This window comes from Nipponia nippon, unplaced genomic scaffold, assembly GCF_047370975.1.
Source record: "Nipponia nippon isolate SJK-2023a ecotype South Korea unplaced genomic scaffold, ASM4737097v1 scaffold_17, whole genome shotgun sequence".
Taxonomy (NCBI): domain Eukaryota; kingdom Metazoa; phylum Chordata; class Aves; order Pelecaniformes; family Threskiornithidae; genus Nipponia; species Nipponia nippon.
In genome coordinates, this window is record NW_028262333.1 from 8,477,862 (window position 1) to 8,501,718 (window position 23,857).

General features: G+C 39.0%; 1 protein-coding gene across 12 annotated transcripts in view; it reads left to right on the plus strand.

Annotated features, from left to right (window-relative positions):
• AFF4 (ALF transcription elongation factor 4) overlaps nt 1–23,857 on the plus strand; it is a 53,511-nt gene that overhangs the window by 6,268 nt on the left and 23,386 nt on the right. For 5 of the 12 annotated variants that reach the window (XM_087754143.1, XM_087754147.1, XM_087754154.1 and 2 more), the window contains exons 2-6: nt 12,592–12,718; nt 14,900–15,724; nt 17,063–17,107; nt 18,084–18,170; nt 23,369–23,405. In XM_087754143.1, the coding sequence (XP_087610269.1) occupies nt 12,596–12,718; nt 14,900–15,724; nt 17,063–17,107; nt 18,084–18,170; nt 23,369–23,405 (1,117 nt within the window). In that variant the 5' untranslated portion in view covers nt 12,592–12,595. Of the gene's footprint in view, nt 1–9,423; nt 9,579–11,699; nt 11,719–12,589; nt 12,719–13,261; nt 13,738–14,899; nt 15,725–17,062; nt 17,108–18,083; nt 18,171–23,368; nt 23,406–23,857 lie in introns of those variants that run through there. The other 7 variants (XM_087754149.1, XM_087754151.1, XM_087754152.1 and 4 more) reach the window with 4 other exon arrangements.

The following is a 23,857-nucleotide window of genomic DNA, read 5'->3' on the forward strand; positions in this document are numbered from 1 at the left end:
GATCATAATTGTGTACCTCTGTACATTCACATGTATTTTTTTTGTTTCTGCATTTAATTTAATTTCCAAAAGACGTTAAAGAGATTTCAGTGATGGAAGTGCTTAAATGGTTTTAATTAGGCTTTGATGTGCACAAATCATTAAAGCGAGTAGGATGAGGAGATAAGAGTCCACAATTCTCTTTGTATAGTTTGGCTGCAGAGCAACTAAAGAAGTATTTTTCCTATAGGGGAGGGTGAAATCAAACCAAGAAAAGCCACATCAAAATGGGAATTTAGTTTTTGTGTGACGTTTATATATTTTGTGGGCAGAGGAGTAACCAGAGTTTCTGGGAAAAAAAAAAATCAGAAATGTGCCAGTCTAATTTTCTAGTGTTCCATTACTGTTAGCATAAGCATTTCCTTATTTAGAGATAATTAAAAAATTGTTTGGTCAAAGTCCAAATCTGAAAAATTGAGCCGTTAAGATGAAAATTTCAGAAAAATTGAATGGAGAAACGGGTTAAAGGACTTAATGGAGGAAGACATAAATTTAATTTAGCAAGTTGTACTGCGTTTTGGTATAAATAAGAACAGTAACCTAATGGAAGTTGCTGTGAAAAATGCTTGATTTTTACAAAGATGTCTTAATATTATTTTACTCTTGTAACCTCAAGGGCCTTGAAGTATGAAGATTGGCCAAGATGAGATAAAATGGACTGATATTTTTCCCTCTCTCATGTCTTTTTTTGATGTACTGGGTGGTCCTGTGTGGAAAAGAGCTTACTGATAGTTTTGTTTGTGTGTTTTGAGTAGGTTTTTGTCTATTTGGGTGGGTGGGGGGCTGGTGGTGGCGGTGTTTTCTGTTTGTTTGTTTGAGATTTATCATTAAACCTTCCAGTTTGAATGTGGTTTGTATGTCAGTGACTTGTGCTGCTATGTAGCTACTGTGATCTGCGCTGGCTGTAGGTGGAAAGCAGTATGGCCACTGTACCTGCTTGATATATTGTTTTAAATTGACTGGTGAAGTTTTGGAACCACTATATTTAATTTTGTCCTTATGATGCTGATAGGATAAATTAGCATCATATTAAAATGTTGATCTAACAGTGTGAAAACTATGGTGTAGATAGCCTTTAGAAGACAAAGGGTGAAAAGGTTTTTCCTGGAGCAATGATGACTTCTACTGAAATATCTGCACCAATTATATTTAATGAGGAAAAAATACAAGAAAGAAGTTTGTACTGTGTCACCTTCTCAGCCAATAGTTACTAGAAATATGTTTTACTAAGAGAGAGTTTTAATTAGTAGTCTTCAGCTTAAATTTGTTAATCACTAATAACTCCTAAAAAAGGATTTTTTTTTTCATTTTTTCTCTAATTACCTCTTTTTTTAAGAAAAGTTGCATTCTTTTATGGCCACAAGAAGCAAAATCTGTGCCAAATTGACATTTAAAGATGTTTTCACATTGTCCTCTTCACGTACGTAGTAGGCCCAAATAGCTTGAGTTGATTTTTTTTTTTGTTTGGGTTTTTTTTGATAAATCCAATTGCCATGTGCTCTGCCGATGCAGAGAAGCAGCGCAGTGTGCGTGGGGGGGCACAGGCATGGAGAGGGGAGCACCGGCGACTGCAGGGACTTGCGTGCGCTGCGTGGCACTCCTCCCGCTCTCTGTACGCGGGACGCGCCAGCATGTATTTATTCAGAGGAATGTTGAAATCCATTCAGTCATGATTTACTGACAGACTCAAAAACTAAAGATGGTCAAAAATGGGTGTGGTTTAATCTTGGTTTCTGTTTAAAAGAAGATGAGTGCAAAATTTGAATCTCATTGGCTGGTATAATGGGGTGATTTCTTGCTAGCAGGAGTGTACTTTGCATTTATACAATTTATTTTAATCCATTATACAACTTAATATTTTTTAAATTATGATGTGTAAGTAAATAGTGAATCATACCTTAAAAAATTAATCTTAGCTTGTACTTAAGAGAATTCAGTTAATTCAGCCAACAATGAGGAGCTGCTGTCTGTGCCAGGTGCCTAAGAAAGGCAACAAAACTATTTAATTGAAGCTAGTTTGTCCACCATATCCCTAGAAGCTTTAGCAACGAGAAGCATTTCTTGCCATGTAATTTCTGTAGCACTTGAAAGCAGTTTTATCTGTTAACAGAGACGTTATCAGGTTTAAGCTTTGTAACAAACTGACGGACTGAAAGTCTTTGTATGAACTGAACTGGCCTATTGCATTAAGTGTTTTGAAATTCAACTGAATTTTGACAAGACTTTTGCAAGGTTGCTTGTGTTTTGCTTTAACTTCATAGGAGAAAAAGCTTGACTTCCTTCTCTAGTGGCAAGATTCATTGAGTCTCACTGACTTTAAATTATATCTGTTGTTACGATTCTATGTTTTGCAGTTTCATGTCTGTCAAGTCTTTTAGCTTATAATTAAAGATACGTTAGGAACAGCAGTTCAAAAACAGCTTGCACAATGCCTTTACTAGTTTATCAAATGCAGAAGTTAAGTTTTGGGTTTACATATCTTCTGCGGAAGATGCTTCATAATTATTATAGTTCATAATTATCACATCTCTGGTGTAACTGCGCCGTCCTCGGATGACAGCGTGTTGCAGGCAAGCGGTGCTGGTGCTCTGTGGGGACGACCACGAAGGCACCATTTGATTCCCGGCCGCCGTACCTGGGACATGGGATCCCCGGGAACAGGGAGCAGCGCAAGGCATGTTCTGTCTGGGGTGTCTTTGGTGGCTCAGTCTCTTTTTGGTGCTTAAATCCGATAGACCTGTGAACAGCATGACTTTTTTGTTTTAAGGCCACATCCAGAAAAGTGAGGAAAAGCTGTAAGAACTTCTGGGGAAAAAAAGCCCAAAACAACTTAATGTCATTGGGGCGAAAAAAGGCAACGTCGTTTTATTAAACGGGTTTGTATAGCTAAATCAACGTTTGTCAACCATTTTCCTGAAGTAATTGATACTATACTAAATGTCTTGATACTCGGTGGCTGATGAAATTTTTATTTTTTTCTCAATCTGCTTACAGGGATTATAAAATACAGGTGGCATTTAATAGGTAGATGAAAGGTTAAAACCTTCCAACTTTTTTAACTAGCGTTTGTTTGGAAGCATTGCACATCAAAGCTGTGGCTTTCCTGCTGAATTTCAGCTTACCCCTGTAGATAGTTCTGGTCCCTTCCTCTCGCTTCAGATTTTTTTTTTGCTTTGCTTGCAAATCTTAAGTACTCCTCTAGTGGGTTTTTCCAAGTTTAACTAATATACGCTCTCATCATCTTGGAGTAATTCAATTTAAAAAGAAAGTTTTAAGTTATCGGAAAGTATCCCAGGTCTCAGAGCCATCACATAATTCACGTATTGATAGCCATTTTTAGACAGGTAGCAAATGGTGATGAATTTGGTAAACGTTTTGCATACAAGTTAGGGTTGAAAATTGGGAATTGGAGTTAAAATTCTTATTCTCCCTTTTCTGGTACTCAAAATTGTGGATTTTAAGAAGGCTATGAACCTTTCCAGTTTTCAAAATACAAAGTAATCCTGGAAATACCATAACTGCTAATGGGGACCATTGGTGCTATGTGAGTTCAAGCTGTCAATTTTGAAAAGGTATTTGCATGCTGACATGCATGAACTCAGTTGGCTTTTTGATGCTACCCCTCCACTCCCTTTGGTTGTTCTAGTAACAGTCTGGAAACATAATTCACTTTCTTGTACTACTCAGTCTTTCTGTAGCATACCTTGAGTGTTTTCCCATGTTTCTGAAGAGAGTTAAATCACAAAATGGTGATGTTCCTTAACACTGGCTAGTCTGCCGACATGCTCTCCGGCATCCTTCTGCTCTTGTTTCATCAGTCATAACCATGCTGCTTGTCAACAGTTGCAGACAAAGTCCACCTGTGACACTGCAATGCAAAAAACACAGTCAGTAATTTAATGAGACTTTTGTGGATTTTGGTTTTTTGTTTGTTTGTTTCTTAGTTTTTTTATTCTTGTTTTAAACAGGTTGCTTATTCCTGCTCTCTAATGCTGATATGACTGTTTTGGGGGCCATGGAGCGTTCAAACTTATCTGTATTTAAAAATAACCCTGCCCCCAAACTACCTATTTTGAACCTGCACAGATTTTCCTAATTCAGCTTAACCAGCTCCAATAAATGGCTGTGTCAGCACATCCAGGAGAGTGGTGCAGGGCAGGAGCACGACACGGAGTGGGAGCTGCTTTGGGCGTCTGCCCTGGACCAGGGACTTGGAACCGCACCCATGCTATACTCTCAGATTTAAAAAATTGCCTTTTGCTTTAAGTACCAAACAGAGCTGGACACAGAATATATTAATAGCCCCAAAATATTTTATTACTGATACTTGTGTTGTGAAGATGCATGAAATAAAAGTTGTGTTTAGGAAATAAGCTGTGCTTGAAAGAGCAAGGGGAAGAGGCAGAGATGCTATCAGTATTTATACAGCATTGTCATGTGGAAGAGACCTTACTTCTGCGAGCAGTTACAAAAGACCTAAGTGGTTTATACAGTGGCAGAATTTATTATCTCAAAGCCTGGTGTTCATTTTAGTATGTTATGCAGCAGAATGCGTGAACCTTGGTTGCGATCGGAAGTCCAAGATAAATGTCTTGTGAGACAGTGCAGACAGATGATCTTTCAGTAAGGCTGGAGGAAATGGCAGTTAAACCTGGGTAACGTACGTGATAAACTTTCTCTCTCCTTGCCTCTTCTGTAGTTCTGTTAAGATGGGAGAAGGGTGTGAACCTTGAAATGAATGTGATTTTTCCCTTTTGCCTTTTCACTCTTTTAATTTAGATGGCACCTCATTAAAACATTGTCTACTGTTCCAAATCTTATACAGAGCATGTTTATCAGAGAATTTCTGTGAAGTGAATCTTTTCTTGATCCTAATGCCATAGAGTTCATAACACTCAAATGTAATGATGCCTTTTATGAAAGTAAATTAATGTGAGGAAGTCAGAACTATAATAGTAAGATTAATGTTGGACATCTGAATAACTATTGCGTAATAAAATTTAAACACCAATTGTTTTGGCTTCAAAGTTTAAACAGAAGAACATGTAGACACAGGAATTTGGTTATTAAGTTTCTGCCCAATTAAACTGCAGAATATTGTTGGGAAACAGTATTAGAATATGCTTTGGTTAGCCTGTGTGGACATGAAAAGATTGCATGTAAAAATTTTGTGTTCATGATGCTCCATCTTTGCACTGTACAAATTATAGAATCTACAGGTGATGGAGAATTGAAAGGATGAGGAGAATGGCGTTGTTCGAGTGTGAGATTGAACTGGGTTGAAGTTTGCTGAGTTGAGATTTGCGTGAGAAATAAATTTGTGTTCCCAGTGGATGGCAGAGCTCTGAGTTCGGTCTGCACTGTAGTGCTTTTGGTTTTGTTACCTTCTGAACTATAGGATGTCAGGGCTCGAGCTTCAGATGGTGTTAAAAAGAGTATCACTGCCTTGGTTAAGAAAGCCTCGTATCCCTGAACGTAGTTTTGGTATTGCAAGATGAAGCAAATAGAAATGCAAAAACTTGGAAAGGCAACGTTGAAATTGTGCTTTGCTTAACAGCAGAAATGAGCTTTACTTCCCTCTTCTGGCTGAGGCTCGGTTATTGATAACGAGTACGCTGAGGCTTCTCTGTCTTACCTGACTTGGCGTTGTGGTAGGTGCAGAAAATAACAATTTTAGTAGATTATGGCTTTGTTGTATCACAGCGTTCAATCTGTGATGCTCTTTTCCTTTGAGAGTCGGTACCGCTGCTGTTTGGTCGTTCCTCTGTGGGGTCTGCGCCATCCGCGTGTGCCTTTGCTTTGTGGCAGACAGAGGGACAGTTGATGGAGGAATGAACCTTCCTCTGCTGTTTGCGTCCGCCGAGAGAGGAGGAGAGAGCAAGGAGCTGTGCTGTCACTTCCTAGACTTCCCTGTTTCTCTACCGTTTCTGAAGAGACAGGACAAAAAGGAGGGACTGAAGTTGATGTCCTGTGAGCAGCTCTGCTCTCTACAAAGACAAAGAGCTGGGAACTTTGTCTCTGAGAGCCAGGCAGTTGTTGCTTCTTCCTGTCCATAAATGGGATAGAAAAAATAAAAATAGATCGAGCCAATAGCCTCAGGTCTGCTTATTTTCAGAGGAGATAGGGACTATTTCTTTGGAACAGCTCTTTGGGTGGGAGCTACCAGCCTTGCAGAAGAGTCTGGGGGGTGCAGGGTGGTCCCTTCATGGTTTTCTGTGCTGAACCAAGAATGATCTTGCCATCATGGCTGTATCGTTAGAGCTTGTCCTTGAGAGTGACACAAAATAAAACTGGTGCCTGTGGGAGGTTAGTCAGGGAGAAGGGGGACCCGACATTTTCGCTACCCTGTAATACTCTTGCACAAAAATATGGTATTTTAAAGAACGGGTAGTTTTGGATCTCTTGAGATCCCTTGAATAAATTACATCAAACCAGTCTCGCAAATTCTTCCTGGATGTAAACAATTTTAAGCTATTTTAGTAGTATGTTTTAGAAGTGGACTTCGAACTTGGTTTTAAATGAGCTGGATTGCAGCTGAAGCTAGAAGTTTCCTCCTTAATTTGGCTTCTAAAATCCATTTGCTGGGTGTTAACTTCTACCTTAGTCAAAATGCAGTCCTTGCTTCTGTGTGCTGAATCTTGTCTATGTTGAATAATATACCCATTTCTCACCTGAACTTCTTTAATGAGATGTTACACTTAGAGAGCCTCTTTAGTTCTAAAGAATCCCCAAGTCCTCTTTCAGTAGTTAGTGTTGAGTTACAAATCATCACTATAATCCTTAAATCCATCATTGCGGTCTGGTGGCTTCTCAAGTAGAAGATGCTGGCTGGCTGATATTTGGGTAACCTGATAAAGCTTTGGGGAATGAAGGGGGGAATCTGGCAGATAAAACTGAAGAGCAGGATGCAATTACTTGCATCGTCACTTGACTGAGACACTGGAATTAACAACGTGCCCTTACAAAAACTACTGTGAAATTTTTCTCGACTAACGGTGGTGAAGGATTTGTGCTCATTTGTCTAAGAAGCAGCGGCAAGTCCAGGCATATAGTGCTTTCTTGGGGATTTCTGCGGTGTTTCGGAGCTGAGTAGGAAGGAGAAGTGCCTATAGCAAACTCTGAGCTCTGCCCTCCCTGGTAGTTCTTATCAAACATTAACCTGACCTAGGCCGACTTTTTTTTATTATTTATTTTTTTTGAGCTCTCCCACCCTCACAATACATACAAAGGTGATCACGTCCAGCTCTTACGGTACATTGAACAATGATCGCGTTGTTGAGTGTGCAGAAGGAATCCCTGACGTGAAGGGTGGGATAGAAACATTTATGTTTATGTTAATGGTGAATCACTGGTTTGTATTTGTAAAAAAATTATTTTGTGAGAAAGTGGAATACTTTGTTCTTTTGAAATGTTTTTTCCTGTTTCTTGACACAATGACTTACTTGAATTCTCTGTAAATTCTTGTTCTTAGTTTTGTTCCTTATTTCAGTGTTCTAAAACTCTATGAAGAAAACTTTGATGATTGTAGTGCTTCTCTGTTTGTGACATTGTGATTGTCCTTTAAACTGCATCTGGAGAAGCATACTATTTTGTGCAAAACTGTCATTTTAGTAGGAAATGTTTTATTTTTTTCTCTGCAGGTTTTTTTTCTTTACCAGAACATAGAAAGCTACAAGTTAAGACTATGCATTCACTTTTATGTGATAAGTATTAAATAGTTCTTGGTGACACCCGAGCATGTTCCTGTTTCGTGTGTTGGTGGGTTTTTGTTCATTTTGTTGTTGCGAGGCAGTTATTTTTTAATTTCTTCCTTTTTTAACAGCTCTTATGTGAGTGCATTTGTATTAAAAGCTGACAGAGTAGCCTTTTAGGATTGTGTACATGATTTTAGTAACAGGATTAGTAGCGATGCCATACTCGACACACAAGTTGGGAGAAGCATGCCATGCCAACTCCTTAGATGCTCCTTGCTATTCATGGTACAAATAAGAAAAATATTTGAAATAAGTAACAGGCATCTTTGGGAGGGAGTTGAATGCAGCATTAAGGCAGTTTCTGGTATTTTTAAATGCCTTCTGAAAACATTTCTTATTACAAGCAGGATTTCCAGCTTTTTTTTTCTTCCTTTTTAAAACAAACAAACAAACAAAACCCAAATGTTTGAGTTGTGTGTGCTTTGCACAGCTGGGTGTGCCCTGCACGAAGTGCTAGATACTGTATTTTCTCTCTGAAGACTGTTTATTGTTCATGGCCTAATGTTGTCAAACAAAATTTGTGTTTCATCAGAGCCAGTTAACCGGCACTGGATAAATGAACTGTTTGATTTCTCTTGCTTATGAAGCCAATTCAGATAGAAAAAAGCCCTTGGGTTAAATAAGGATGTCTTGAAGGAAGTCAAGGTGTTGTAAACATGCTTTGAAGATCCACTCATGCCTGATTGAAAAGTGGTGGTTTTGGATCACTTTTTGATGGGCTGTGTGTGGAGGGTTCCTCGGGCGAATCTTCACCTTTGATGGTTTTGCCTTATGGTGTCTGGTGGGAAGATGGAGCGATGCTGCTGCTGGTGAGGGTGCTGGTGAACTTGTGCAAGGACAGGCTCTTGGATGCCTGATGTGGTTCAAGAGGGGTGAGAAGTAGGCTGTTAGTCCCACGCCTATACCCAGGGATTGGCCAAGGTCCTCTTTAACAGCGTTGCCAGTAAAACTTTGGCAATGTGGGTGTGTTGGTTTTTTTTTTTTTTCTTTTTAAACTGAAAGTGTGGTCCAAAAGTCCCATGCCTGGGGTCTGTCCCCCTGCCTCAGAGCTGAGGGAGCGGGAGGTGGGAAGCAGAAGAAGGCTGCAGCAGGCGGGCAGGGCAGCGGCAACGCTGCCATTTCATAACGAGAGTTATAAAGTCCAAGATGATGATGATTGCTTGAGTGAACTCTAGCCAAAGCCATGCCCTTTTTGGATTAAGGATGAACAGAAATACCAAATAGGATTTAGTAAGGTGTTGGAACGAGAAATGAAAATTGTGTTTCTGGTATGGATGATTTGAGTGACGATCAACTAATTTATTTGCTCACTACATCTAGATCAGCAGTTGACAGTGGTTGAAGAATACGCACAAGTGAGTTTTGTGTCAGAAGTTTCTGTGAACTTCCTGCTGAATTCCCATCTTTCTTTCAACTCTTGGTATTGAGCTGGAGAAAAGGCAGGAGATTTGAGCAGTCAGTTGTGTAGCAAAGTTACGTACTAAACGGGCTGCGTGGAGTACAGCGTGGCTAACTGCAAAAATAATGACTCAAACCATATAGAATTAGACTTTCTAAAAATGGAAATACTATGCTGTGCTTTAGGCCTGTTCTCTAATTTCTTTTAATTTTTGAACTTTTCTTTCCCCAGATGTGGAAATTAAGGTGACTTTGGTCCTTGCTGCGGGAGCATTAGTTTTGTCTCCCTTAGCCTGGCTCTGCTCCTCGTAGGAGTTCACACTTTCGCTCAGGCCTCCCGGGAAGAGGGAAGGGGAAATTATAGCAGGATCCTCTTGATAGCAGCAGGTACAAGTCAACAAGTTCTTCATCTTCCACTTCCAGGCCTGGTGTGCAGGGAGGGAGGAGCAGAGATGCTGTCCTCTTGCCCAGAGGGTGGGGTAGGGGTGGCAGGAGCTTGGCTGCACCAAGCTGCTCTGGGCTCTTTTATCTTGTGGGAAAAGGTTTAAATCTGGGGAGCGGGTGTGCATGTGGGAGAGGGAGAAGCAGTTCTGCCTCCGTGCAGCTCTGACTGCGTCTGCAGCGGTGGTGGGAGCAGCGACAGGGCAGAGCTCCTTCCCACCAGTCAGCGTTGAAACTGGGAGAGAATGGAGCTGCTCATGCCAACGTGAGGTGGGACTGGTGTCTGCTCTGACTTGGGGTGAAAAAACGTGAAGACCAGCAAATAGTACATAACTTTGATCACAGTAATAGCATTTCGGATAGTGGATTTTAAAAGTTCGTTATAATTACAAGTGGTCTGAAAACTTAGTTTTGCAATTTCCGTTATGCTGAAGTTAATTGCGAACAATGTTGATTTAGTAGGCATGCCTTAATCTGCTTTTCAATAGTACATCTGCTGCTTGCTTTTCCTGAACACAGGCAAATTTATCTTCTGTTACATTTCATGGCTGTGGAAGACAGGTATTTGACTGGGAAGTTCTCTGAAGTACAGAGTTAGGAAAGCCCCGCTAACTTCATTTATTTACACATTTAATGCTAGTGTGATTTTAATAGCTTAGTACACATTGTAGGCACTTAAAATATCTCTGTAGAGATTTAGAAGATTAGATAGAAACAAGTCTAACTTGGATTGCATTCAAATTATTAGCTCTAATAAAAAGTTAAAAAAAACTAAACCCAATCCCCGTACAGTCAAAATGACTACACATGAAGATAGTTATCATTTACTATACTTCAAAAGACTGGGGAGGAGTGGTAAAAAGTGTGATTAGCTGGTGTATTTCTGATGACTAATTTTGCATTGACCTGGCAGGTATAACCAGATCAACTCTGGTTTTGCTCCAGCTCTGATCTCAAGTGGATCTTTGCTATAATGTTCCTTTCGTGTGGCAGCGTGGGTACAAATGTTGGGTTTTTTTCCTCAGTCCCAAGAGTTATAGTAAATGTTGATACAATTTTGAAAGATGATGCTTGTCTCTATAAAAAATAGTAAGGTCTTTGTTAATATTTAACCCTCTATTTGTAAAACGTAGATTTGAAATTCTCAGTTGAGATTATAATCTTCAATGTACAGCTGTATATAATTCACAATCTTAGTGCATTAATGTGAATGAACTACTCAAAGATTCCTATTCCTTGCCTCACATTTTGCCTTTAATAGTAAAATGGCATAGATTCAAACTGTTCAGTTGGCTTTAACCGATCAGTATCTATAATTAAATCTGATATTTGACTCTGTTTAAATCCTACGTGTATAAGAAATTGGGCTGCAGTCTGAAGAGTAAGCTTTTTAAGCCTGAAACTTTTAAAACAAGTTTGCCGTTAATGTCAAAATGATCCAGGTAGTTCATTTGCCGCATGCCAGCGTACAGGTCCCTCCCGCAGTAGGCAGCCTTGATGTTCACTTGCAGTTACAGGAGTTCAGCTGATTACAGGATAACTGGAGAAAAAAGTGATTTTTCACATATAACTTAAAAGTTATTGTATTCATAGGCTTGATATCAGCATCGAGTTGGATTATGCTAATGCCTTTACCTTGTTTACAGTGAAAATATTTACAATCCAGAGAAATAAAGCAAATCCATCACCCTAAAAAGTGTCAAAGATCTAAACTTACACTGTGGGTTTATTCTGGTTTTGGCATCCTCTTAGGTTTCACTATATTCAGAGTAGTAGACAAAATGAAGCCAAATGAGTTAGAAATTACAGTAAGAGACTAAAATGTTATTAAGGTGAAAAGACTAATATTTTAAAAACTGAGTGATAGGTTGAAGTCGTCTTGTTTAGAATGGAATATCTGGTTTTGCATAGCTTTCAAAGTAATGCTGTAGCAATTTTTTTTTTTTTTTTTTTTAATCAGGCAGCTGTCTAAAAACATGAAATAAAGATTTTCCTAAGCAGACAACATTTTCATTTTAGACTGCAAATTACATGGAAGAACATCTGTTTCTTTCCTGGAAGCACCTACCATACTTTTTGCAGATCAGTAAGGCACATTTATAAATCTCTTGATACGAAGTATAGCACATGTTAAAAGAGTTAGTACCACCTTATTTATCATATTTTATTTACTCCTTCAAGTTCCAATGCTTTTTCAAGCTCAAAGGGGATCTTTTCCAATTTTTTTTTTTGTTGCAACAATTTGATGTATTTCTGTTAACGCAAACAGCAAGACCGAACTGCAAAGTAAAATTTATAAGAGGGGAGATTGGCAGTTTTTTAATCTGCATTTTTGCAGTAGGAGAACACTGTATGGTCTAAGGCAAAAGGTGCAATATTGCCAGAACTTCACTGAAATCACTGCTTTGAGTAGAAATGTCTTTTGGGAGTCAGGGAGAAAGGGAGACCTGGAAACAACATCAAAGCTTGAGGTTAGAATATGTTGAAGAATGGGTGCCAATAAAGGTATGGCAGCAGCAGAAATAAAACCAAATCTACAGTAGAAGTCAGGCACTGAATGGGTCGGGGGATAAGAGTAAAATTGCAGAACATTTGGGGGATGTGGAGGAGAAAAAGTATTTTAGAAATGAATGGGAGATACAGTGTGGGTTGAAATAGCTAAATGATTCAAGCAGGTGAAATGGGTTGAAATAGTTACTGAGGAGTTTGTGGATTTTTTTTTTTTTTATTACTGCATAAACTTTCCCTCTTAAAAGCTAGCTGTAGATTGTGGGTTATAGCTCTTCTAAGTGCAAGGTGTCTTAAATTGGACAAACATCTTTTCAGTTTTGAGGAGTTACAGTCAGCAGGGCGTTCTTAACTGAGATCATTCTTTCAGCAAAACAGGTGCAGGGGCTAACTGTGTGAGCTTGCATCCCTCCTCGTTTCCTTCTGTGATCAGAATATTTTTTTTTTGTAGCAACATGAACCGTGAAGACCGGAATGTGCTGCGTATGAAAGAAAGGGAAAGGCGAAATCAAGAAATTCAACAGGGTGAAGAAGCCTTTCCACCTAACTCTCCTCTCTTTGCTGAACCATACAAAGTTGTGAGTTTATACAGTTCTTACAAATGCATTTTTTATAGCAGAAGTTGTATGCAAATTTGTATTTTAAATTTATTTTTATCTGCATTCTTTTTAGATCCACAGCTCTTATGTCAACCAAGTGTTTAAGCAGGGCTTGAAAGTAAGGGTGGACAGTTACTAACTAGCTCTACTGGCAGATTTATAATAATGCTTACGAGGGAGGGGCTGCTTTGTAGGGAGTGAGAAAAGGGTTGGTAAAACCATAAGATTTTTTGGCTTTCTTCTGCTTTTGCTACAGTGACTCAAAACAATTAAACTGTCCATTGTGTCATGCCAAATTGCTTTTTTTGGGTGCTTTAGCCTGTTGCTAAATTTTCTAACCCTTAATCAACGTAATCCAGACCTGGGTAAGTTCAGAAAGAGAATGTTTAAATAGGAGGTTAATTTTAAATGCTGAAAAGCCTGATATGATAGAATTATCAGCTTTAACTAGTATGCCAATTGTTTGTATCTGATTTTTTAGTTTGTTTTGAAGGAGTTGACTCTGTTTATGATCTCCTACAGCTTTAAACCTGTGCTGGGTTTCCTTCTGGGTTTGATTTGCTGAGCAGAACTGGAAAAAATAACCTAATTCTGGGATAGCTAAAAAAGTACCATTTAAGATTTTCATCATGCAGCTCAAAACTCACTTTGAAAGCAAACCCATGTGAAAGAGATAAAGCCCGGAGCTGTAGCGGGGCCAGGAATTCCTCTAGTTTCAATCTGTTCTCTGAAAACACACAAAGGAGCAGAGCAACTCCTTTATCAAGGAACAAAGAAAGTTGTGGGTACAAGGAGTCTCCTGCATACCTTTTCTATCACATGTAATTTGACTACAAGCCAACCACTTTATCCTATAAATATGACAGCCTGAGTGAGTCTTTTTGGAGCTCTCCCTGCTAGGCAGCGTGGCTGCATGGCGGTGATCTCCCCTTGAGCTGGGACACCTCTCAAGGCTGCTCCTCGAGGCAGAGATGCCTTTTACCAACAACAGATCTTTGGTAAGCGACTGATATCATGCATAACCTTTTGTCTTGGTAGCTTTGATTGCATGCTGAATTGATGCTAATGAAACATTCTATGAACTTTGTGTATATAATCCTTTAGACATAAACCATTGACCAAGTGTGGGACTCGGATTGGGTCCAGCCGCACCTAGACTCCTTGCTGAGGAAGGAGTTTAGAAAGCAAGGAGTCCTTTCTGAACCCCGTGACTCGGCGGGAGGGTCTTCCTTACTGTTTGCATCTCTGGTCTCTCTGTGAATCATTCTAACTCAAGTGTAACTCAATTTTCCTTTGTATAATTCTTCCATGCAGTAGTTCATAGAGCGAGCCTTGTCATCGAACTTTGTTAAGTTGCACTTTTACAACATCGTATTTAAACCACTTTTGCTAATACGTCTGTCCGTGATTCCTTAAGCATTCTAAATCACCGATTCGCAACACCATGCCCTTACCACAATTTCAGCTGGTTTGTAAGAAGTAAAACATCGCAGCTGAAAACTGTCTTCCTGCAGGAGGAAAGCTGAGAAATGTTGGTTTGGGTTGTTTGTTTGTTTGTTTTTTTGGATGCCTGTTCTCCCCCCCATCACTTTACTGTGCTTGATAACCAAATCCCGCATGTATGAAGTTAACTAAAGGTGGTTGGGATATATGGGTAATGATATAGTATACCTGATTTGGAAAACAAACTGGTTATATAAGAAAGAACCCTTATAACTGTTGGCAACGAGTTATGCCAGTATAAATACCAATTAAAAATTACATGCAGTGGTGACGTTAAGCTGATTTTCTTTTCCCATTAATTAAAACTTTGTAGGACTAATGCATTCTGTATTAGAGAAATAGTCGTTAAGGTGACAGTAGGCATCTACAATTTTTAAACTTGCATCCACCTCACCAGTGCATTATTTGAAGCGTTGATTAGTGCTGTTTCAACTGTTCCTGCTGCTGAAGTACGTCTTTTCCTTATGCTTTTAGGGGCTTAAATTACTGCTTTAAGAACTAAAATTGGGAATTGGAAACAATGGCAAAAAAAGACACGGATGCTAGTCATGATCTTAGCCCTGAAATTTAGATTAACTGCAGTAGTTGTCAAGTCAATTAACTGGAAGTGAAGTTGTGATTTTTTGAAAGCATAATTTTTTAAAATTATTTTCACAGACCAGCAAAGAAGACAAGTTGTCTAGTCGTATTCAGAGCATGCTTGGTAATTATGATGAAATGGAGGATCTTATAGGAGATAGATCGCTACAAAAGCCTGTTGGAATTCCCAAACCAACCGTACCATCAACAGCAGATGAAAAATCAAACCAAAGTTTCTTTGGTGATCAGAGACATAATACTAGCTCACATCAGAGCAGCAAATGGACTCCTGTAGGACCAGCACCTAGCACTTCCTCACAATCTCAGAAACGGTCCTCGGGTTTACAGAGTGGACATAGTAGTCAGCGTGGCAGTGGCAATAACACTAGCAGTAGTGGCCAGAGGCATGACCGTGACTCATACAGTAGCAGCAGCATCCGCAAAAAAAGCCAGCATGGGTCCGAACACTCGAAACCCCGTTCTTCCAGCCCTGGAAAACCATCTGCTGTTTCTTCGTTGAGCTCCAGCCATTCAAGATCTCATGGAAATGATCACCACAGCAAAGAACATCAACGTTCAAAATCTCCTCGGGATTCTGATGCCAACTGGGACTCTCCCTCCCGTGTACCCTCATTTTCAAGTGGACAGCACTCTAATCAGTCTTTTCCACCTTCACTAATGTCCAAGTCCAGTTCAATGTTACAGAAACCCACTGCATATGTAAGGCCAATGGATGGACAGGAATCCATGGAACCAAAGTTATCCTCCGAACACTACAGTAGTCAGACTCACAGCAGCAGCGTGAATGAGCTGAAGCCTAGCAGCAAAGCACATCTAACCAAGCTGAAAATACCTTCTCAACCACTAGATGTAAGTCGCTCTCTGATTCCTGGCTTCTTAAATGTAAGTCCCTTGGGCTGGGATTTTCCAGCTTCTTTAAAATCCCAATCTACAGAACCAAAATTTAGTTTTTAGTAAACACTGAGGTTCTTTTGTTGTGCAAAGCATCTTAAACTCATGCAGTGAAGCCCTGTATTTTAAATGGGGAATGTACAAAAGTAAGTAGTTTTTCCTTCTGCTTCTGGTACTGTGATTTTTATTAAATAAAGGCTGTGAGACATTCAGAAAGGCTAACTTAACCCAGAGAGGCTAATTTTCATAGAGTATTTCTGTAGTCAGAAGTTAGTGAAATAGTAGGATATTCACAAATATTTTGAACAAGCTAGATACATGTATTGTCATTACTGGGAGCCATGTTGTCTTAGACTAGTGATACTATCTGCATATATCAGATTTTCTTTTGAAGTGTGTAGCAATTACTAGATATGATTATTATCCCTTCACCTAGGGAAAATAAGCTAACCCTAAAGCACACCAAATTGAACAGGGTTCAGTGCTCGTATCAGGTACGCTGGATACAAAATGCTGTTGGATTAAGAACTTTTAGTAGTTTGGTAATTCCTGAATTGTTAAGGCACAAACTCTGCCTACAGCTCACTTAACAAGGAGAGTGCCTTTCTTAATAATAAAATGTCATTGCATCTCCTGTTTAACTGCTTGAATCGTGGTAGCTAGAGAAAAGCATTTGTTTCTGGGATTTTAACAAATAGCAAAATAAGATCCAGGACACAGGTAAGGAAATTTGAAAATAAATTATTTTCTTATTCGTGAAGACTTGACATGCTAATGCTGATGCAGTGAATCGTATAGTAGCTTTGCTTCCTTTCTGCTTGTAGCAGTCAGGGATGCAGAAGATTCATAGTTTCATAATTATTGCAGTTTATAGATTTGTGCTGTAATGTATGTTTTACTTCATAATGCAGTTTGTTGTTGTTGTATATTCACAGTTGTGCATTTGAATTCAGATGTTATCCAGTGGCTTTTTCCAGGAAATGATTGAAAGCTACGATGCTTTCCTCTCTCTCTCTAGAAGTTTTTAATATCACCGACTGCCTATGATCACTTTAACTGTCAAGTGAAAAGTAAGAGAATATTGTGGCAGTTTTATAGATCTCATGTATTTGCTTTTCATAACTGGATGTGACTCATACCATAAAGATATGGATCTATGATATTAAAATTAATGTTGCTGAAAAGAATTAGCAAGCTCTGTTTGTATCTATATAGAGTCCATATGAATCACGATAAGGATTGAAGTTTATTTTTAACTGTTTCTAGCGCCTGGGAACTTCTAAGGAAAAATTGCTTTAGGAGACATTAATCTTGACTTTTGATTTGTAGGCATCAGCATCTGGTGATGTGAGCTGTGTGGATGAAATTCTGAAAGTAAGTTCTCTGTGCTTTTGTTCATAACTTATTTATTGAAAATGCAACCATTACTAAGGAGGTGGAAAGTACTCTGCAGTTGATTAGTGCCTTTTAAATCGACTTGGCTGCAAGTCGTTACAGGAGGGCTCTTCACTTACTCCTCTAGTGCAGGTAGACTGGGGAAGACTGGAAGCAGAGCTGTGTGCAAGCTGGGTACTGGGCGTTGCTGGGTATGCACATCACCTGCTGGATATCCTCACTGCATTCCTGTTCTTCTGGGCCACCTCCCTGTTAACCTAACCAGAATTACCCATTTCTTCCACCAAAATACAGTCCTTACATTCTGATATGTTTTTAGATTATAGTAATTTTTTTGCTACCCCATGGCAGAACTTTCCCTTCTCTTCTACCTAGGTTATTTTCTCAAGTCTTTTTACCTCTCATGATCCCCTGATCATATGTCTACTATCACAAAAGAACCATCAGATTCCCCTTGAGCATTTCCATGGTTTACCATTTGCTCTGACCTTCAGTACTCCGTGGTCCTTGGAGATGCTCTGAGAGAATACAAGGCACTTTCTTTCCAGCTTCAGGCATTTGATTTTCCCCTTTCTCCGCAAACTTTATAGGCTTCCCTTGCCTAGGATTCTTCTTTCTGCCCCTGTATCCTACATGTGCTCTTCACAGTCTGAAATGATCAGACTGTCACTGCTACTGCAGTTTACATTCAGGCCAATCAATTTTATTGATTTATGCCTTTCTGCTTGTTATCATGTCTTAACTATCTGTTCTCATGGGTAACAATTTAAGATTTAGATTTATGTGTAAAATCTTTGTTACACATTTGGGAAATTAAGATTTGAATATAAAGCTTAGTGAAGTGTGGACAATGAACTGAAAATTGAGAGACAGGGCTACCATTTGAATCAAGACTGTAATTTGAACTCTTCGCTTTAACTTTGTTTATAGCTTTTCTTTTTTGTTCTGGTTATAGGAGATGACCCATTCTTGGCCTCCTCCACTGACTGCTATTCATACGCCATGCAAAACTGAACCGTCAAAATTCCCTTTTCCAACAAAGGTCAGTCCTGTAGTCAAATACTGGATGCTGTTGAAAGAGTAACTCCTGTTAAAGATCAGGATTTTGGAACTCTTAAATTCAATTCTGTATAGCTCAGAGTTTGTTTCAGTGCTTTATATCTCTTTATCTTGCTTCACGACAACATTTGTCAGCAGTAGCCTTATGAAGAATGTCGTCATTTTTCCTCTGGTTTACACACATAGAGCAGTCTGCAAAGATGTCTGTAATACAGCATTCCTTTTACTTGTTAATGTTTGTTTCATAAATTCAAACCTTCTTCAGGATACTTCTGAAGCCTGAAAATGCCATTGAGCCTTTTTCCCTATTAGGGAAACACTTTGCACCATTTCATGTAGAAGCAAGCGTTGTGTTTACCTCCGTCTAGCAAAGCAATAGAGACTGACTGGTAAATGCTAAGAAATGTAAATGTAATTTTCTGCGTAAACTGAATTTTCCTCATAATTTTGAAGTCCATTAATAGTTCTATTAGATCATATATTTTCAATTACAAAAAAACTAAAACAGTTTTAAAATCGGATGTTTTGCTTAAGAAATTTTCAGATCGCTTGTTTCAAAAGATCTCTTCCTAACCTCCCATATACTTAATAACTACTGAAGTGTTTAAAGAGAAATCAGTCACTCTTTGCTGCTGTTGACAGCACAGGGCACGTTTCCAGGAGACCTGCTTGAGCTGACACCTCTGAGGAAGGAGTTCTCTTGCTCTCAGCTGCTTGCTCCCTCCCCTGAGGCTGGATCTGGCAGCCCCAGCTGCAGGGTTTCAAGGCAAACTGGCACTGGTGATTGTTTGCCTTGAAATACAGCTCTGCAATCTGCTGTATCTTGGAAGCTGATGGGTAGGCAGGGTAGATAGCTGTGGGTAGCAACTTTAGCAAGTACAGTTCAGCTTGTGATAGCTGACTCATTCAAGAATTCATGTTTTGTTTCCTGTATCTATTGATCACCGGTAAAAAATGTGACTTGACAATATAATTTTTCTCCAGACTCAACATATCTCTGAAATGGATTGGGGTACTCCACCCCTAATTTGGCGTAACTTCAGAGTGAAGAAATTAGCCTGTTAGGCTTCTAAAAATTACCTTCATAATAATTAAGACCACACTTTTTCTAACCACTGTGCTCTTCTAGAGCACCACTTGCTGCTATCAGTTTTCTGTTTGATCCAAATTGCTCTCCAAAACAGAACAGTTCAGTGAAGTATTTTAAGATTTTCTCACTGAGGTCTCTAACGTAATCTGTTTAAACCAATTGTCTTATGTGAATGCTTTGACCTTCTTTTGGCCAAAGGTTGCAGGTCCCATGTTGTAAGTGCAGATCCACAAAAGTCCCGCAGACTCGTGCAAAGTTAAGCGGTTCAGGTTCTTGTACTGACTAAATAGCCCAGACCTATGGGCAGTCCTGTTGTCATCGCCCTCTGTGTTGCATGTTGCTGTCTCGCTGCGTCTCGCTTGCTTCTCTCCAGTGAGCTGAAAATGCAAAACATACCAGACTGTTCTCAGCTTTACTTTTGAAGGCCTATCTAGAAATAAACCTTGTCGTCTATTTTCTTAACATTAGATCAATATTAATCTCTCATGTATTGCGTTTAGTCAGGGTTTATTTGCTGTGTTATATAAAACTGTGAACTTGGAAATAATTCTTACCTTTTATTGTAAAGAAAGAAATTCCACACCTTTCCTCATTAACAGAGGTACTTGTTCTACTGCTTTGAGTACTTATTCCTGAACCTCTGGGGAGATGTTTTCCCTTCACACACTCTTGGGCACACTTGATTGTGGGGTTGCTAGAACTGCTTATTTCTGCATTTCTCTGGTATTTGACTCAGTTTGGGAAGAAAGAAGGTGTGCAGAGATATGTGTGTCTTTGTGACACAGAAAGAAACTATGTAAGATTGCACGGTCTTGTTGATATTTGAACAAAAAAGGTAGGTTGTGTTTTTTTGAACCTATCAACCTGGAATGTGTTTCTTCACCCAGTTTGCAAAAAATTCCATTTATGGCTGCTCCGAGTATTTTGACTTTTTGCCAGCTTTTTTATTTTGTGGCTGCACATCTTAGCCATGGAACTTTGTCAAATTCTCTCTCCGCATCCAAAGCCTATAATTTCCTCTGCCTTCTCCCCTCTGTCATTCTTGGCAGCAGGAGCCTCGCAGAATTCCAGTGAGTTAGCGAGCCATAGGCTTGTGCAGTCTGGACCCAGAGCAGAATTCAGAAAACAAAACAAAACAGTGGTTTACTTTTATCAAGCAGTACTGTTCGAGGAAAGCTCTTTCTCTTTAATACTGTGCTCAATTTATTTACAAATAATATGCTGCAGTGTTTCACAGCATTCCTCTTGTGTGCAGAAGTTTGGTACGTTTGCCTGTGCACATAAAATTAAGCTCCCTTTGGTGGACTAGTCGATTTTATTTGTAGGACTGTTGGGATAAGATGATTTTCCCTATATGTAGATAGCGAGTAGCTTGAAGGGACGCGAACTCCTGACTGGGGCCTCTCTGCATTGCTATAAATATATCTAATAATTTTCAGGAAGTCTTTGAATTAGAATGATAAAACTTCATGAAAATAGGTCAAGGGAAAGTTTTATGAATGCTATGAAAAAAATGTAGATTACTGAGTCTTGATAAAAAATGTTATCCAATGACCTAACACTCTATAATTTTATCCTGTATAACTTTTTTCTAAGCCATGGGCTCGCAGTCAAAAACTCCAAAAACACTGGCATGTTTGTAAATTATATTAAAAAACCCAGCTGTTTCTTAGAGGGTGGAAGTTTTTCATTTCAAAGCAACGTGAGAGCATTGGCAGTTTTTGTACCTGCATACCTGTGCAGTGACCTCGAGGCATCTCTGAAGAGGTGGATTTTGTCTCCAGGTTTGTTCAGCGCCTGCCCTGTGCTGGAGTTACCGAGAAAGCCAGCGGTCAGGTCCCTTGATCCGCTGTAATACAGAAACTTTCTTCTGAGAAATTAAAATGAGATATGACCTGAGATTTCAGGCGTTAAATGGAAATGGGTCCCATTCACCACAACCGGGACTACAGCCAAGCTGGTAACCTACAAATAAGAAATCAGTAACTGACTGCCATTCTACCCAGCTGGCGAGTGTTTTTCTCTTCACAGTTTTTGTGTTTAAGTACAAGCTGCGATTTTGTTCCCTGCTTAAGTGTCTTCACTATCTAACCTCAGCAGTCTATTATACTTTGGTTAAAAGGGTTTCCTTCCTTTAAGTTGTTTTTAATTTCTTCTCTCTGAAGTAGACCTTGAGAAGATACTGCTATAAATAACTTTGGAGTTGAAAGTATGGCTTTTTTTAAAAAAAAAAAAAAATCTGTGAGTTTCTTAAAGAAATACGTGTTCAAAGACAAAATAGATGGCAAGATATTTGGAAAAAGTTGCACATTTAAACATAACACCTCATTAAAGGGCACTTAACTGAAAGACTGCATTATGCCTTAGAAATAGGAAGTTGCCTAAAGTGAGCAATTAGGCAGGTGCTTTCTGCAGAATTTGTGAGGTGTTCGTTGGTAAGAACGAGTACCAGTTCCTCATCTTGTGCTCACCCCAACGCAGTTGCTCTGTAGATGTGGTGTTTGGTTACTGTTCGTCGACTTGTGTAAGCTGACAGTGGAAAAAGGCAATCGGAGAATCACACTTGCACTCCTCATACCTATGTAAAAGATAAAAATAAGTTTTTATTTTGAAGGAAGTGTAGCTGTTGTTTTTTGTTGAAGTCACAAGGCTTCTCTCAACTTCATCTTCACTTTCCATTTAAACATAGGCTAATTTTATTTTTATTGTCCCTTCCTTTCTTTCAATTACTAAAGATTAGAGGCATTTGAAACACAAGGCAAGTTCCTTATCAACAAAACACTCGTTCAGTGCGTTATTGCGACTGCTTTCACTTTTGAAATAAAAAGTTAAGGGACATTAGAAATACCTAAGTGTACTTTGCTATGTAAAGCTTTTGTGAGTTTAAAAAACTGAATTTTCTAAATTGCATATATAACCACTGCATGTCACTGACGTGGCTGTTTGGGAAGACTGGTTCACAGGTATACCAAAAAAACTGGAATTCATTATTGAATTGTAATTCTGGTTTACCATTGCCAGAGCATTTAAGTAAAATGTGTGTATATAACTTCATGAATTGAGTAAAATATTTTCAATTTTTATTTATGAGGCCAGTTTTTGTCCTCATTTTAAAATGAGGTCAGGAAGGTCCTATTTGAAAATGGCACTCTAGCATAGGTTTTCAGGAATTCAGTAGCCTCTGCATATTTGTTAAAACAATATTTTAGGGTTTAAAAAAATTTATAATTACTATGTCTTGGGAGTCAGAACTGGTTTTTCTGGAATGGGAATACTGAAGATCATACAAGTGCTAAAATTTGCAAGGCTTCATCTTTCACAGTTAGATTTATAGGTAACAGATTCATTATATATCACAGGAAGTTATAGACCATTGTTCTTTGGCTTTTGTACAAGTGATTTGTCCGATGACATGAAGGTCTGGCCTTTGGTGGGAGGAATGATGTGTTGTCCGGCTGTGCCTGGTTGCGTTTGCCAGGGACTCGCCTGGAGCCACTGCGAGAAAGGGGTTTTGGGCAGAGTGGGCAGAGCTGTTCAGGTTTTAAGTTTCATTGTCTCTTGGGCTCCTTTGTAGCTGAGATATTATTTTGTTGATGGGTTGTTACTGTACTCATTGATCATCCGCTGCGATGCTGTATGTGTTTGAAAAAGGAAAACGCAGAGAAAAGTTTGAATGAAAATATGTAAAACTAGCAGCAAAACTTTTCCGTGTATAAGGATGATAAAGAAACACATACTGAACGGTTCCTCTCCATGCTAAACATACACGAAGATGGGATTTGTGGAAGTTATGTAGGGATTTTGGAGTTTCAGCTTCACGTAGTACAACTGCACGTGGCCCTTCTTAAAACCAAGCAAGTGGGAGAGCTGAGCTAAGGAAGAGGAGTGGGAAGCACTCCTTCCCTGTGCTGGCTGGTGAGAGGAGTTGGGGCCCAGATAAAGAATCACTTTCTGTTTTGTTGTTAGTTTTTTTCCTTTTATAGAGGTTAGGTGCCATCCTTTAAGTAGAAAAGAGATCTTGCTTACAGCATGGTTTTTGATATGTTAAAATTTCCAGTGAAAAAAACACTTGTGATCTTTTATTCCCTTAGGAGTCTCAGCAGTCCAGTTTTGGCACTGGAGAACAGAGTAAGTATATTAAACTTCCTGTAATATGTTTAATGTTTTTGTTGTGATTCAGTATGCTTAGTATCTGTTAAGACGTCATGCTTTTTAGAGAATGAGATTTTCCAGACTGGTCATAGGATGGAGTCTAAGTTAAGATTTTCTGTACTTTGTCAAGTTTTAACGTGCAAAACAATTGCTTGATTTTCTTTTGCATTTCTTGTTGAGATCTAGAAAGTTATGACTGAGTTACAAGGTTGTTACTGCCTTCAAGAAAAAAAAATATGTATTTTTAATTTGTCACATTTTCTAATTCTTGAAAAAATGCCTCTGTGGTTGATCTAGTTGAAAATAGCTGAGTACTAAAACAAAACACCCTTTAAAAAACCCAGCTCCCTGCTTGGGGACATACTAGAAGACAAAATAATGCTTATGCTTATATTTCAATAGAAAAAGCACATGCAGTTTCACTGTTT